Source organism: Sminthopsis crassicaudata, chromosome 2 (genome assembly GCF_048593235.1).
Source record: "Sminthopsis crassicaudata isolate SCR6 chromosome 2, ASM4859323v1, whole genome shotgun sequence".
NCBI lineage: Eukaryota > Metazoa > Chordata > Mammalia > Dasyuromorphia > Dasyuridae > Sminthopsis > Sminthopsis crassicaudata.
Genome location: NC_133618.1, coordinates 591,799,592 through 591,817,377, shown reverse-complemented (window position 1 = coordinate 591,817,377; position 17,786 = coordinate 591,799,592). Strand labels below are relative to the sequence as shown.

General features: G+C 29.6%; 1 protein-coding gene across 5 annotated transcripts in view; it reads right to left on the bottom strand.

Moving 5' to 3' along the window:
• ATRNL1 (attractin like 1) overlaps window positions 1–17,786 on the bottom strand; it is a 1,155,405-nt gene that overhangs the window by 979,677 nt on the left and 157,942 nt on the right. For 4 of the 5 annotated variants that reach the window (XM_074295693.1, XM_074295689.1, XM_074295690.1 and 1 more), the window contains one exon: window positions 16,705–16,859. The exons of the other annotated variant lie outside the window; for it this stretch is intronic. In XM_074295693.1, the coding sequence (XP_074151794.1) occupies window positions 16,705–16,859 (155 nt within the window). The remainder of the gene's footprint in view (window positions 1–16,704; window positions 16,860–17,786) is intronic. 5 annotated transcript variants of the gene reach the window in all.

The following is a 17,786-nucleotide window of genomic DNA, read 5'->3' as shown; positions in this document are numbered from 1 at the left end:
TATCTCTGGGCATATGATAAAACTAATACTACAGACTTCAGTATTTTCCTCTCCAAGGAGAATGTGTGATTCATCTTTCAGTTTAGGTACAACTTGGTTTAGTCTTATTTCCTTCCCATAAAAATATAAATATTTATATAATTCAGTTCTCTATTAGCCTGTCTACCCATTGTTCACTAGAAAAAGAAATCATACTTAGAATATCAACTCTTGATAAATTATGTACAGTTGTCCCAGAAACTAAATGTTAGAACCTTCTGAATTATTTTCTACCATACCTTCATAATCAATGAAAAAGTGAAATAGCAAACTAAAAATAGTAACTAAAGATTGCATTGTATTTTACTTTGTCTCAGGAGTTGCAATGGCCAAATAATTCAATCCTAAGTAACCATCCATATGGTAACAAATTTCTTTGTATCTAAAGAGGCTGATCACATAAAAGTAGATATATTCTGCTGTTGCAACTATTCCTGTTAAAACTACAAGAACTAGAATCTGCCAGAGCTAGGATTCCACTTGAATAACCTTTGAAAAATCTAGGTCATTTTTATACCACAATGAAACATCCATTACTTCATAAAACAGCTGCATAGCTGCAAAAACTTGGTGACATGCAACTAAGCAGTATCTATCAAAGAACAATCACAGATTAAAATGGCAAAAATATAGCAAATGAATAGGAAATGAAATTGACTTGCCAACATTTTCCTAACAATTTTTTTTACATTGTCAGTGATAGCATATCCACAACTTGGGAGTTCTAGTATCTCAGCTCTTGCTGTATTATTCCAGGGCTTCTTAAAGTTTTTCTTCTTACAACCTCATTTTTGCCTGAGAAATTTTTATGTGACCCTGGATATATACTTATGTAAAAACAGGTATATAAACAAAACATTTGTTAATAATAAAACATAATTTCATAATCCCCACATTCAGTTATGAGCCATACTTAAAGAAAGACATATTATATAATGAAGTAGAAATGACATCTAAAAAGATGAAGGGAAAATATGGCTAAACCTAATCAAGGACAGAGGAAAACTTTCCTGGGAAATAACACATTGACATTATTAGAAATTAACTTTGCAATATATCTTAGAAAAGGCAAAATTCTAAAATAATTAAATAATCTATGTTTTGAATCCCTCTGGATTTCCAAACAGTAATTGAAAGAACTAACAATTTGAGTTTTTACTTTTCACCTTTATCAAATCTACATATGCAACAAGGCTGTACTTTGTGAAAATATCAATTAACTGAATTTTATATTTGTTACATTATACATATATATATACACAGACACATATATATATACTATATCACAATTTATATTTAATTACAATTAACAAAATTTTATTCTTGTTTAGCTTACAATGAACTAAAATGAACAACAACAAAAATAAATAAATAAAAGTCCCTTAGGTGGTTATTGTTCAGTACTACAAAATAATATTTAGTTCAGAATAAGATAAGGCTTTAAAAGATCTCTTTGAACTTGGAGTAATTTGTATTCTTATTAATATCATCAAATTCTTTGGTAAATACAACTATCAAATGAAAAAGAAATCAACTATTTTTTATTGCTTTGATTTATTTTTAGTTCGATTATAGGATTAAGCTCATTTATTTGGGAAAAACTAGCCCTAACATGAAAGCCAGAGTCACCTAAACAGTTCTTTAAATCTATGTAACCTATTGATTTAGTGAACAGATAAATTGAGATTACTTTATCATTTAGTAGCACATAATTTGGAAGAAGACATAATAAAATGATCATAGGATTACTCTTTTAAAAAACTAGGTGTGCCTTTCTGACAGAAAGTGGGGTTGATGAAAGGCTAAGTCCCATAGCAGCTGGAGAAAGGTTAGCCAGAGGTTAAGTTCCTCTTTCCAATCTTAGTGGATATACTCCTTTTTTTCTTGAGATAGAATTTAGTTTGAGTAATGCATACTTCAACAAAAGGGAGGAAGGGGAGTGGAGAAAGGAAGAAGGGGAGGAGAAGGGGGAGGGGGCAGAAAATGACTGTTAACCACTGACCACAAATTTCTCTCAGTACAATTTCTGTACTACCTGCAGGAAAGAATTTCTAGCATAGGATTAAGAAAGTCTGAAAGAAACTAACTACTTAGGTGACCTGCCTTATCCAACTGAATTATGCTCAAAATAACTTTCTTTTTGTATTCCTTTTATTTATCATAAAATTCAGTTTGGTAAATGACTCCCTCTCTGATCTCTGATGAGTCAAGTAACATGATAATCAATGACTAACTTTGAAATTAAACTATAGCTAGCTCAGTAACATGGTCCTCTATTTCCTTTTTATTTCATAAAATCAATTTTAACACAAAAAAACTGTTCAACAACCCTGTTATTATTAAAAACAAATGAAGCACAAGAGAGGAAGCACAAAAAAAGTAGCTATACTGAAAGAATTTATCACAATATTACATAATGTTATTAAATCCACAACATTGCCTATATGACTCAGGCAAATCACTCCATGAACCTCATTTTTTTCATATGTAAAATGAGAGGGAATGAACTAAATAGTCTCAGAGAATCCTTCAAGCTCCAGATTTATAAACATATGAACAAGAATACAAGCTGAAGGAAGAATCACCTAAGTAGTCCCCCCAAGAGAGATAAATCACTAGTTGTAAATAAACATTAGAGCTAAATCATATAACATAGTGAAAAGACCTTGATCGTGATGCAAATAAAAAGAAAATGTCATGTTGATAATCACCCTGATGAGCAAAAAGTGTTATGAACAACTGCTCCAGTCCAAGAAGAAACCTCTGCATAGACTAGGAGTCAGACATGAATTCATAATTCAAACTTCAGAGATTGCAAAGCTAAAAAATGGAAGGGCAATAATATATCACTGAAAGTTTGCAGCTCCCTCATCTAATCAATTTCTGGGATCTCTGAAAAACATTAATTTTTATATAATTCAAAGCACCTGTGCTCTCTCTACCATACCATCTGCCTGTCCAGGTGCTACTGATTGAACAAAAGTTTAACAAGTATATTCGCTTCTGCATATTATATATCCAATTTATTCCATTGATCAATCTCATTTTAAAAAAATGATTATCAATGGTTTGGACAATTCTGGCTTAGAAATACAGTTCAAGATCTCTTCTTCCTGAATCCTGGCTCTGAATCTCCTCCAGCTCTTGTCATTCCCCAGTCCAGACTGCTCTCCAGGCTCAATGTTGCCTCTTTTTATCCTCCCAGAGAATGGGCGTGGGATACTGCAAGGGCTTCTGGGAAGAAGTACTCCAACCAATGAGCTTGCTCCTCTTAGAATTCCTAAGGTATAAACTCCCTTTAAAGGCCCAAACCAAAGGTCTGAGCCAGAGAACTGTCAAGTCAACCTGAGTTCTCACTTTGTAATTGTCCAGACAACCTGAATTCTCACCTTGTCACTGTCCAGACAACCTGAGTTCTCACCTAGTAATCCTAACAAAGATCCAGTTCTATTAGACCCTCCCACCTCACTTTTTCCATTGTTTTTCATTGTACTGGCCTTTGAGATCCTTGATCTCTGGTTACATCAAGTTAATTGTCATTTTTGGCAGCTAAATGACATGTCACTGAATGAGTTAGTTAATTCATTATTATTTGCTATTATTTTATGGTATTGACCCAATCTAACCATGAGCAATAAATATTTCTGCAAATATTAGAGTTATGTTTAATTTACAATATCTTGTTATATTCATGTAGTTCTTGTATGTGGACAGACTCCCAAATATTTTATACTTTCTATAGCATTTTAATGGAATTAATTTTTCTATCTCTTCTTGCCAGGTTTTGTTGGCAATATCAAGAAATGATGAAGATTGATGAAAAGCTATTTTATACAAAGCAACTTTGCTCAAGTCATTATTTCAATTAATTTTAGTTGACTCTTCAGGGTTAAATATGCTACATCATATATAGAAATTATTAATTTTTATGCTTCTTTCCCTGTGTTTAGTTCTTCAATTTTTTTATCTTATTGATGTAGCTAGAATTCCGAGTAAAATGTTAAACACTAGTAGTAACTGTAGCAATGGATACCCTTGCTTTAACCCTGATCTGATTGGAATGTGCTCCAGTTCATTCTTATTTAATATAAAGCTAGTTTTTGTTTTTAGATATCTATTACTTAATATATTAAGGAAAGATTCATTTATTCTAAAATTTCTTAGTATTCTTAAAAGAAATGAGTATTATATTTTCTCAGAAAATTTTTGTTTACTTATCATTATGATAATGGGTATTTTATTCTTATCAATATGGTTAGTTATTATTATAGATTTCCTAATATTTAACCAATTCTGCATTACTGGTGTAATTCTAATCTATTTATAGTATTTATGTATAGTTATAGCATTTATGATAATATTTTAATTAAAAATTTTTATCAATGTTCATTGTTCAGGGATCTTTATAGTTTTTTTTTTCTCTCTTTAGGTGTAAAGGTCACATTTGTATCATAAAAGAAATGTGGAAGGGCCTTTTTCTTTAAGTTTTTGCAAACAATTTGTGTAGTGTTCAAATTAATCATTCTTTGAATGTTTGATAGAATTTAAACTTATAAGTTCCTATGGTATTTGATTTATTTTCCTGCAAGGTAGGTTCATTTAAGAATTAATTTCCTTTTTTGGTAGTGTTATTTAAAATTTCTGATTTCTGATAATCTAGGTATTTTTATTTTGTGTAAAATCCTTTTTTATTTAACTTATTATTTTTACTGACATGGCAGAGTCAAATACTTATTGATAATGTTTTATATTTATCATTTGTTTTGAAATTGCTTTTTAAATTTTTTTATATTTCTGAATTGATTTTTCTCTCTTTCTCTCTCCCTCTCTCTCTCTCTCTTATCAAGTTAGCTCATAGTTTAAACATTTATTGGTTCCCTAAAAAAAAAAAGGCTTCTGGATTTATATATTATTTCAATGGAATTTTTAAAATTTTTTGAATTGAATTAATTATTTTAGATGAAATCTCAAATGCTATAATCCAATGTCATAGCTATAGAATGAAAATGAGATAAATAAGAGAAAAAATTATTGAAATAAAAAATACAGGATCCTCATAATCAGTGCATAGGTCTTAGTATTAGAAAAAATAAAAAAATAAATGATAACACTGTTATCTTATGATAACTCAAACATACAATAAAGTCTGTCACTAGAAATGTGATTTTTTATTAATCTGTCCAGTTGCATTTAATAAAATGGCTTGCCAACTATAAAAAGCTAATTACTTCTCTAGATCTTGTATGTCATCTGCAAACTGAGATATATCCAAGTCTTCTTTAAAATCCTTCAAGCTCCAGATTTATAAACATATGCAAAAATATTACAACAATCTTTCTACTCCACCCACTTTGTACCTTCTATCTATTGTGGGATACAAAATTACTCAAATGGTTTTATTGTTTCATTTTGTAGTCAAGGTACAGGAGATCCTGGGAGAGACTGACAGAACAGCTAAGCGTAGTTAGCTCACTTAGAGCCGCAGTAAAATTACAAATGACCACACAGAACTTATATAGCAATCTAATTACAGCAAACCATAATGCATTATTTCCATTCAAAAAGTATAGAAACTTTGTACAATTCAATATAAAAGTTACTAACTGCTAGGAAAACTAAAAGGTGAGATATACAAATTATTTTGTAGCATTCCTGTTTCTTAACTCAATTACAAATATCATGTATTTGACCTACATCACTATTACTCTAATTCTACATCACAGCTTTTTTAATTAAAAAAATCACTAAAAATGAAAGAAATCAATCTTTCCTTAATATGATGAAAAATGAAAAGCTAGCATTTTCTGTAATAGAGAAATGTCAGAGCCCCTTAAATAAAATCAGAGATAAATTAAGCATGTACTTTGTCACAAGTCTCAAAATGCTACCAATTTCAACAATATAAAATAAATTGAGTGAATTAGGATAGGCAAAGAAGAAAAACAAGTAAGGTTTTTTATGTGATAGATTATTTTAAGAGGATATTTTACTTAGAGAATGCTAGAAATTTCAAATATTAACAAAATAACTTATTTATATTAGTAGCAGGATATAGAAAACTAAAACACTTGTAAATCTTTATGTATATTATCCACAGTAGTAGATCAAACAAGAAATTCGATTTAAAATAATTACAAAATACCTAAAACTTCTGAGAGTGTAGAAGGACCACACAGGAATTCTGAGTTTACTATTTACAGGAATTAAAAAAAAATCTAAAAATGAGTTCAGCCCTGTTACTGTGGTAGAAATGACAAAGCTAGTAAGTTGATTCACATACGGTAGTTTGATACCAATCACATTTCCAAAAAGATAATTTATACTACTTGACAAAATAATAAAATTCATCCAGGGAAGAAAAGGTCAAGAATCTCAAGGAAATAATGAAAAAAGAGTACCCAGTTTGAAATATCAAATTATAGTACAAATCAGTAATCATCAAACCATGTGGATTTATAAAATAATAAAGAATGAAATGAGTAGAACCAAGAATATATACAGTATACAGTAACAGTAATATTGTTTTAGAAATAAATTTGAGTGATTAAGTCATTTTAACTATTAAAGATAAGAAAGACAATATCTGTATCTAAGGAAAAAACTGAAAAATAGAAATATGTATAGAATGATTTTACAATAAACACACACATATATTTATACATACATACACACATACATATTCATGTCTAATGGTAGCCTTCTCTAGGGCAGAGTAGGGAAGAGAGAAGAAAGAAAAAAGAAAACAGAAATTTACAAGATAATTATTATACATTTAAAAGGAATAGCAAGTTGTACAAAATAGGTTTGTAGTGTAATTATAGTTTAATCATTATTTTTTATTACACTATGTTATGAAATGCTTGCTTTTATTCCCTAAATTAAAAAAACTAAATTTAAAAAACTATTTAAGGATGACTAAAAATTAGAAAATTTGGTCAGCAGAATAAATTAAGCAAACTGCACCCCAAAATCAATCAAATTATTGTTTAGTAAATCCATTAACAGGGATGGCTGAGGTAAGAATTCCATATTCAATTAAAATTTCTAGGGAAACTGCAAAACATAAAGAGCCTGTAAGCTCCTTTAGTTAAAAGGAATGTTTTGGTTTTTTTCCTTCGATTTTTGTCTTTATATGCATCATACCTAAAATGGTGCTTTATACCTAATCATTATCTGTTGAGTTCAGGTAAAATTCTATGCTGAGTATATAATTCTGTAAGTTTCAAGAGAAAAAAAAAGTTTTGGATAGTTAATGTGAAAAAATAAGATTATTAGGATGAATTAAAACTCAATAAATCCATCAAAAAGTATTTAATAAGTGTTTAATAGGTACTAGACACTATGAATGGTGATTATATTCTTTCCTTTACAAAGTATCTTAAATCTAATCAATTACAATATCCAGTGTTTCTGGTATTTTCTTCTTTCCCCACTGTTAGTACCGTTATTATCCCCTTTCCATACTATATTACAACAGTTTCCTAACACTTCACACTGTTCTTCAGACAAAACATACTAATGATTTCAAAACATGTATTGATCTAATGATTTCACTTTTTGGTCAAACATCCATAGTGCCAACTAAATATGTTCAAACTCCTGTCTATAATCCTAGTTCTTTTAGAATCTGGCTCCATTCTCATCTTCCAAGCTTCCTTGATACTCTCAGAGTCAGCATGGCTTCACAGGCAGAAAGCTAGGTCAGTTTTGTTGTCTGAAACACATTGAAGCCCTACCTTCAAAATGCTATCCATCCATGGGCAAATTACTTGATCTCTCAGTCAACTCTATATGCTATAAATAGCAGATGAGTTAGGAATCTGCACTGATAGAGGGAATTTCTAGACCAGGAGTTCAACTTTTTTTTTTTAATGTCATAACCCCCTTTTCAATTTAATGTTTCTCAATGTTTTAACTAAAATATGTGAGACTATGAAGGAAAACATTGATATTAAAAAAGGTAATTTTTATCATCCCAGTTCAAGGATCCCAGAAAAGCTAATTACAGACACCTTGAAAGACCTATGGATTCCTGCTTATAAATGTCTGCTTTGTAGGTAGCATGATGGTATCTTTAAAAAATCTTACAGAATCAACTAAAAAGCTACTTGAAATAACTAAGAATGTCAGCAAAGCTGCAAAACATAAAAAAACAGACATAAATCATTAGCATTCCTATATGTTAGTAACAAATACTAACAGCAAGAAGTTAAAAGAGAAATCCCAATTAAAATAACTGCAGACAACATAAAGCACTTGGAATTCTATGTGCCAAGACAAATCCAGAAATTATATGAACACATTTATAAAATACTTTCACACAAATTAAGTCAGATCTAAGTAACTAGAAAAATATCAATTGCTCTTGAGTCAAAATTCAAGGCCATATCACACAAACTACTAAAAAAAATTGTATAGAGCCAGAAAAAAAAATAACAAATTTTGAAATCTGGGAAACCAGGTAATTTCCTAAAAAGAGCAGATAGGGCTACCCACTCTGTGAGCAACACACCAAATACAAAGGGTTCGCAAAGCCAAGGCTCTAAGCTGCACAAGAAACTTGGGACAGCACCCCCTTTATCACAGGAGCAGAGCTTGCTCATAAAAGCCACAAAAGAGAAAAAAAAGAAAATGAACAAAAACCAGAAAATAACCTTAATACAGAAAGCTACTATAATGACAAGGAAGGCCAAAACACCAACTCAGACAATAACAAAATGTCCACAGAGGAAATCTCAAAGAGTGGTATGAATTGGTCTCAATACCAAAGAGGCTTCTGGGAAATGCTCATAAGAGATTTTTAAAAGGCAAATAGAAAAGGTAAAAGAAAAATTGGAAAAAGAAAGCGAGAGTTGTCAACTTAGAAAAGAAAACAACAAAAAAAATTACTGAAGGAAACAATTCCTTAAAAAATATAATTGGCCAAATACAAAAAAAAAAAATTCCACTAAAAAAATCAATTCCTTAAAAAAAAAAAAAAAATTAGGCCAAATGCAAAAAAAAAAAAAAAAAAAAATCCACTTAAGTAAAAATCCCCTCGAAAAGTAGAATTAATTAAATGGAAAAAAGTTGCAAAAGCTAACTGAAGAAAATTACACATTAAAAACTAGAATGGAACAAATGGAAATTAATGAGTCTATGATACAGTAAGAATCAGTCAAACCATATATAGAAAATGAAAAAAATGGAAAAAAATGGAAAATGTATCATTGGAAAAATAAATGACCTAGAAAACAGATCTGGGAGAGACAATTTAAAAATTGTCACCTACTGGAAGGTCATGACCAAAAAAAAAAAAAAAAAAAAAAAAAAAAAAAAAAAAAAAAAAAGGAGCCTGGATAGAATTCTTCAAGAGATCATGAAGGAAAACTGCCCCAACATTCTAGAAACAGAGGGGGAAATACTGCTTGAAACAATCCATCAATCACACAAATAAAACCCCAATGAACATTGTTACAAAACTAAAGAACTATCATCTCAAGGAAATAATACTGCAAGGTGCCAGACAAAAACAATTCAAATATCAAGGAGCAACAGTCAGGATTACCAGGATCTAAAAGTTTCTAAAATAAAGGATTGAAGGGGCCAGAACACCACTTTCTGGAAGGCAAAGGAGCTGGAATTACAAGCAAGCATTAATTACCCAGTGAAACTGAGCATCATCTTTCAGGGAAGAAGATGAACCTTCAAAGAGGCTTTCAATCATTTCTAATGAAAAAAAAAAAAAAAAAAACCCAGAACTAAACAGAAAATCTGATCTTCAAACAGAGGCCTGAAGAGAAGCATAGAAAGATAAAAAGAGGGAAAATATATATTATTTAAAGGTTAAACTGTTTACATCCTTATATGGAAAAATAAAATCTATAATTTTTGAGAATTGTATATGTTATTGGGGTAGTTAGAGGAGGCATACATGAACAGAAGGTATGGCTGTGAATGGATTATGATGTGATGATATCAAGGAAAAACACATTAAGGGGTTGTAAAAGATTGTACTGGGAGAAGAGAAAAGGGGACATATAATGGGGCAAATTAAATCACTTGAAAAGGTACAAAAACCTTTTTACAATAGAGGGAAAGAAGGAAAGAGAATGAATATTGACTGAAGCTTAATCTCATCAGGGTTTTGCCTCAAAGAAGGAATAACAATCTTTGATTTGGCAGTAGAAATATATCTTACTAGGGGAAGAAAGGGGAAAGAAAAAGGAGTGGCTGAATAAAAGGCAGGGTAGGAGAAAGGAGAAAGAGGGAGGAGAGGTGATAGAAGAGAGAGAAGGTAGAGGGCAGGGTGGGTTAGAAATAAAACACTTATTAAGGAGGGACAGGGTAGGAAGAGATAACAAAAATATATTCAGGGAAGAAAATAGGATAGAGGAAAATACAGAGTGGTAATCACAACTGTAAATCTAAATGTAATCTTTAAAAAACATAATTCTACAATATGTAATTTATAAGAAATACATTTGAAACAAAGATACATACAAAGTAAGAATAAAAAGCTGGAGCAAAATTTATTTTTCTTCACATGAAGCAAAAAAAAAAAAGCAGAGGTAGCAATTCTGATCTCAGATAAAGCAAAAGTAAAAATAGATCTAATTAAGAGATAAGGAAGGAAACTACATCCTGTTAAAGGTAAGACAGACAATGAAGTAGTATCAATACTAAATGGATATGCACCAAGTGGTACAGCATCCAAATTCTTAGAAAAGTTATGCCAATTATAGGAAGAAACAGACAGCAAAACTATATTAGTGGGGAACCTCAACTTCTCCCTCTCAGAATTAGACAAATCTAACCACAAAATTAACAAGACAGAAACTAGGGAGGTTAACAGAATCCTAGAAAAATTAAATATGATAGCTCTCTGAAGAAAACTGATTACAGAAAGGAATACAATTTTTCTTGTCAATACATGACATCTGTACAAAAACTGATCATGTATTAGGGCATAAAAACCTTAAAATCAAATGTAGAAAAGCACAGTCAATGCTTCCTTTTCAGACTATGATGCAATAAAAAATATATTCAATAAAGGATCAGGGAAATGTAGACTGAAAACCAATTAGAAATTAAATAATCTAATTCAAAGAATGAGTGGGTCAAACAACAAATCATAGAAATAATCCATAATTTCACCTAAGAGCATGACAATAATGAGACAACATACCAAATTCGTTGGGGAAATTTTATATCTTTAAATAGTTATATGAATAAAATAGAGAAAGAGTGGATCAATGAATTGAATATGCAACTAAAAAAGCTAGAAAAAAAACAAATTAAAAGCCCAATTCAAATTCCATCTCTTCAATGAAGTCTACTCTGATCTGCTATATTTTCTTCCTCAAGATAATACTTGCTTCATCTATTGCATAAAACTTACATAACAATTGCTATCATCAAAATCTTACATAATATAAAAGGAAGCAGCAATCAAATAAATTGAAAATAAGCAATCAAATATAGAACATACACAAAGTAATTCCCAGAGGAAAGGTGGTAGCATGATATGATATGAGATGCATATATATATATATATGAAATATTAAATAAATACTTGATAAAAGGAACACCCCCAATTTACTGTTGAATAATATAACTTTCCCATACTCATATCACTCACATCCTATGACTCAAAATCAGTCCTCAACATGTACTGGAAATGTAATGCCATTTTAAAAAACAAATTTGTTAAAGAGTTAAGTAAACTTCAATCAAAATCCTATATATCTTTTAAAATTCCATTGAAAATTCATAAAAGGTAATTGAAGTTTTTTAAAAGCCTTTGAAAATTCTATATTCGTGTAAATACTAAATTCATTTAAATTACCAGAATTTTATATCTTTGATTAGGCTACTTCATAAGGTTTATTTATTTGATAAGTTTTTTTTCTTTCTGTTTCATCATTCCCTTATTACAAAACAATGTCTTTCTAAGTAATATTTAAATAACATTCTCCTTATTTACTTTTTTTAAAAAAAAATGTTACTTCTTCCCAAAAGTGTTAAAGTTTAAATTCAGATCTTTATTCAAAAATTCAAAATCTTTATTTTTCTCCATATCATAAGCTAATTTTATGTATTAAGTATTCTTAAAAGAATAACACAAATAATGTGCTAAGAGAAAGGAAACAATAAGGAATAGACAGCAAGAGAAGGGGAAAAGAATACCACTGAAAACACAATTAATGGAACAGAGAACACTGAAATTAAAATATTAAGTATTTGTGTACCTATTATATGAAAACTATTTGGAAAAAAATCATTGTTGTTAACTAAATTAACAGTTTCAAAGTCTGAAGCTTGAAAATCTTCATTAGTATTTATATGATATATAATTCTAAATTACTTAGGAATAATTACAATGATGTGATGGCCTTTGCTAGAAAAGATATTATAGACCAAAAAAGTATTATTGATTATAATTTAAAATATTCTATATTGCATTATATTTCCTTCCTCTTCTATAATCAGTAAAACTTCTCTTCATAATAGTTCTTTTTCTCATTGTTATTGACCATATCACTTAAATTAGTCCCTACTTTTCCTTTACAGTTTCTATTCATCTCTTTAGCAACCACAATTTTTGGTAAACAAGATTATTACTAATCACTATCTTTGTACATGTATCTGCCAGTGGAAAAACTCTTTTGGATAAGACTATTTTTAACATGTAGGTAAATGCAATATTTTATTACCCTTTTTTCTTACTTACCAAGCATGTTTCTAAATTTTTATATGCATCAAATATCTCTTTTAATTGGAAGTTTATAGATTTAAAGCTAAATCATACCTTAATAACCATATACAGATTCGCATTCTTCCTAACTAAGCTCTCTTTCTTTGTCTCCTTTGCCGAATTCTCTTCCAAATCATAGCCTCAAACTACAGGTTTACCTCAGAGCTCTTTCCTGTGACATCTTCTTTTCTATCCCTATATCATTTCATTTGGTAATCTCATAAACTCCCATGAACTTTATTACTATATATTAATGATTCTCAAATCTGCCTATCTTGCCTATAAAATCTTACAATTTGAAATCTCCAAATGCCTTGTGGAAATTCTAAACTTAATATGTCTTAAACAGAATTCATTATTTTCCCCCAAAAATACCATACAACACACACACACACACACACACACACACACACACACACACACACGCACACCACACGAGTTTTGTTATTATCATATACAGGGCAACACTATCCTCCCAGTCATCCAGTCCCTCAGACACATAAGGCAGGAATCATCCTAGGCTCCTCACTCTCACCTCTCCATATCCAAAGTGTTGTCAAGGCCTGTCATTTTTACCTTTGCAGACTTTCTTGTATATGTTCCCTTCTCTTCCTTGACATTGCCACTATTCTAGTGCAGATCCTCATCATCTCATCCTTGAATTGTTGCAACAAGCTACTGGTGGATATGACTGCCTCAAATTTCTTCCATCTTCCATCCTTAGCAACTAAAATTATTTTTCTAAAATGCAAATCTGATCATGTCAGTTCTCTACTCAATAAATTCCAGAGGTTTCCTATTGCCTGTAGAATCAAATACAAAATACTCTGGCATTCAAAGGACTTTATAACCCAGCTCCCTCCTACTGCTTCGATTATTCTTATATTTAAATCCTTAACAATTTTCCTTCAATTCAATGACACTGGCCTCCTGATTATTCACAAACAAAACCTTTTATCTTCCAACTCCTGGCATTTTCTCTGGCTATCCCCCATGTCTGGAATGTTCTCAGCTCTCACTATTGACCTACCTGGTTTCTATTTAAGTGCCAGTTAAAACCCCACCTTCTCCAGGAAGACTTCTTCAACTCATCTTAATTCCAGTGTTTTAAGTCTGTTAATTATATCCTTTCATATATATGTTTGTTTGCATATTTCAATTAGATTATTAATTTCTCAAGCGAAAGAACTGTCAAAAGACTCTTTTTGTATCCTCAGCATTTAACAGTGTCTAGAATACAGTAGGTATTTAATAAGATGTTTATTGATTGATTAGGAGTTAATGCAACTCCTAAACTTTGCAGATGAGGAATTGAGGCCCAATAAAGTTGTGACTTGCCTAAGTGTATATAGATTGCAAATGGGAGAGCCAGAATAAGAAATCTTCCAATTCCAAATACAGCATTTTTTCTACTATACCACACGTGCCTCATTACCTACCCTTTTTCCAATTAATTTATTCCTTCCCAAAACATTCATATTTATGTTATCTTTTAGAGAAAAAAATCTGACTAATTTACCACTAACTTTTATTTATTTATTCTTTAAAGTTTTCTTAACCTTTAACTAGCATCTCTTTACTGAATAAAAACATAAATTTAATTTATTTCTCCTTAAGCAAAATATATACAAGCTTTTTATTAGAAACTACTATTTCAAAGAATATAGACTAAACTAATGACATAATTACTGTGTTTTTGTAAAATGTTTTCTCAAAGTTTACTGCAATTTTGAAGACACATTTAAAGGAATCTTTAAATAGATTCAGGCTAGTTTTTCAGTTGAAAATATTTGAAAAAAGTATCCACTAACACTAACAAGACAGAAAATAATTTTTTAACTTTTATTTATTTTTTTTCTTTTATAGTAGTTGAGGAAATTCAAAAATAATCAAGATGAATCAGCAATCTATTTTTTTATAATCATCTAAATTGGATGCTCAAAAATAATAACAAGTTTCACTCGGGCCTCTTTCTTGGGACAACTTTTCTTCTCTCCCCACATCATTTCATTTGGTAATCTCATTAAAGTTATATTTTACAAGTCAAAGATATATGTTTTCCCCAAGTTTAAGGCTAACTATTTAGCAAATTCCCTGAAGACTACCTGCAATAACATAAAAATTCTTTGACCATGAATTGGATATTATGCTTTATTTCTAAATATAAGAAATAAATTCATGAAAAACAGTATTCAGAAGCTTAGATCAACTTTTTTGCTAGAGTGTTTAATTCATATGTAAATGTATTGTCCTTTACAAACATATTGTACTAATAGCCCTACACTCTGAACAGAAACTAATGCCATAAATTATCACAGTGAGCCAATTTTAAAAACTTGGAAATTAAACTGTATTCATCATGATAAATTTGCTAAGAACGTATAACAATATATTTCAGGACATGGCGGACTATTTCAACATTGCCAATGTTGCTATACTTCAAAATGAATATTTACATTATCCTCATTTTACCCTCAAAATAAATGCAGTAGAATACTCCTTTTTCTAAGTATTCTAAGTAAGCTTTTCATGAAGATTTTCTTAGACTAATTAGAAGAGGCAAGTAAAATTAAAAGCATTTTTCCCTAACAAAGCTATTTTAATTGGCTCCAAATTTATTCATTTTGGCAATATTATGAGATAACAATGTTATAATATTGTGTTCTTGAAAATGAGCCATTTGGAGGAGATTTTGCAAACCTAATTTTTTTTTTCATTTAACTGTCAAAATATTTCAAAAAGGAGATAAAATTCACTATTTCAGGCTTAAAATTTACATGTGTATTTAAATGTTTATCACCTGATACACATACATATATATATATGTAAAATTTACAAATTATGCTTAACCTTTCTCATTATGAATATCTATTCATTGACGTACATAATATTTTAAAGATAAAACTATTGACTGCATGTATAAAAGAGCAACACAATTTCAGTTTGCTTCCAATTCAAGTAATTTCCTAAATTCTATCACATGCCTTGTGCTATTAAAAAGAAAAAAAAATCATCCTTAATTATATGAAATGTCATTTTTCCTTTATTTCCACCAAAGCACACAACTTTTAGAATCAGAAATCAAGTGTTTAACTGCTTCATATAAACAGCAATTACAGGATTCCCCAATGTACTGCTTAAATACATTTTAGCTCACAAACTATTCTATTTATAATATAGGAATCAATGCTTTTAACACTGATCTGTAGCATTTTGCTAACGTGTTCATTTTCTTAGAATATAAAAATTAATACAAATGTAGACACAAGTGAAGAAAATTCTTGAGAAAAAATCTACAATGCAAAAATTATCTTTTATGACTTTTTACACTCAGGATTTTTTACTTCTCCCAAACATTCTAATAATTTTTTAGAACTTCATTTTAATTTAAAAAAGTGATCTTTCCTTTTAATGATTTTCACATTTCTTTTTTTTATGTCATCATATTCATATATCACTTGGATTTATCTTTGACGAAATACAAACTATAATCAGATATAACACTATTAAAGTAAACTTCAGAGATAATTTGTGTCTTTAATTATATTTTTATATAATTTTATAGGGTCTTCCATCAAACAATTTTTAGTTACTATAGTTAAATCCCTATTTCTTTTTCTAATTTCCCATAATATTTCCCCACACTTCCTACTAGTAGAAAGAGTACAACCTTACACACAATCCATGATGAATAGAAAATACTCACAATAGACATAATAGGGGTTTTCTAAAATTTATTTTCCCATTGCTCTTTTTATCCTTGGCCTTAATATTTTGCTTGGAGATGGAGCTCTCATTTATAACTGTCCACTAAAATGATTTTTAAAATCAAAAATATATATGTATATAATTTTATCACAGACTTCTGATATTTTCAGGAAACATTATTTAAATTACCTACTTTTTACCCCTCCAAAACATATACATACCTATATCATATGCCAGGAAATCAGCAGAAAAGCATTTTGCACCATTACTCAAGGAGGTATCATTATGGGTGTTTCCTCCAAAAATGAGCATAGCTCCATTGATTAGGACAGCTGAATGAAGATATCTGGCAAACCCACTTTCTTTCAAAATAGTCCTATAGAATAAAATTTTGAAAATAATTACAAAAGATACAAAGGACTCTTGGACAGCCATCTAATTATTATATATGGTTTTAATTGGATTTCAAAATTCAGCCATCTATTTTAGCATTTCCTACAAATGACATTGATGGCCTTTGCCAAAGTAATGGCATTTTGTTTCATTTTCTTCAATGAATTATAAATCTGTGAATCATGTAATAAAAATGTTTGAAGTTCCAATCAGAGAAAGTATCATATAACAATACTACTGCTATCCTTACAACATCTCATGCTTAAAACTGACTTTTCTATTCACAAACAAAACTGTCAAGAAATTTAAGTGGATATTAACAGCAATAGCTTCAGTTTTAAATAGAAAATATGTCAATGTTAGTTAAATGGAAGATGTTAGTTTATGTTTCAATTCACTAGCTATGACACTTTTTAAAAACCATCAAACTACTTAGAAAAAATATTTTAAATGGTGTGTTTAAATGGCACATTGTTATCTATGACTATTAAAGATAATCAGAAAAAGTAAAATACTGAAATATAAAGTCAAAAATATTTTTATTTTGTTAAAATGATATAATAAATTCAATACAATAAATGTTTTCAGGGCTTAATATGTGCAAAATACTGGGCCACAAAATACAATATTATAACTTAAAAATTTATAATTGACTTTTAAAATTCCCATTGAAAAAATAATATAAAAATTTTAAAAAGTAAATTTTCACAAAATTTCTAGGACTTTTAAAATTAATTTATCAAATAAACAATAAGATGTATACAAACAAAAGAACAATGTGTAGATAATAATCCAAGATGGTATGTTAAAATATATAAAATTTGTAACAGTATAAATAAGAACAGAAATAAAATATAGAAATAGTCTAAAGATGCCTAAATTGAGTACAGGCTAATTAGGCAACACTAAT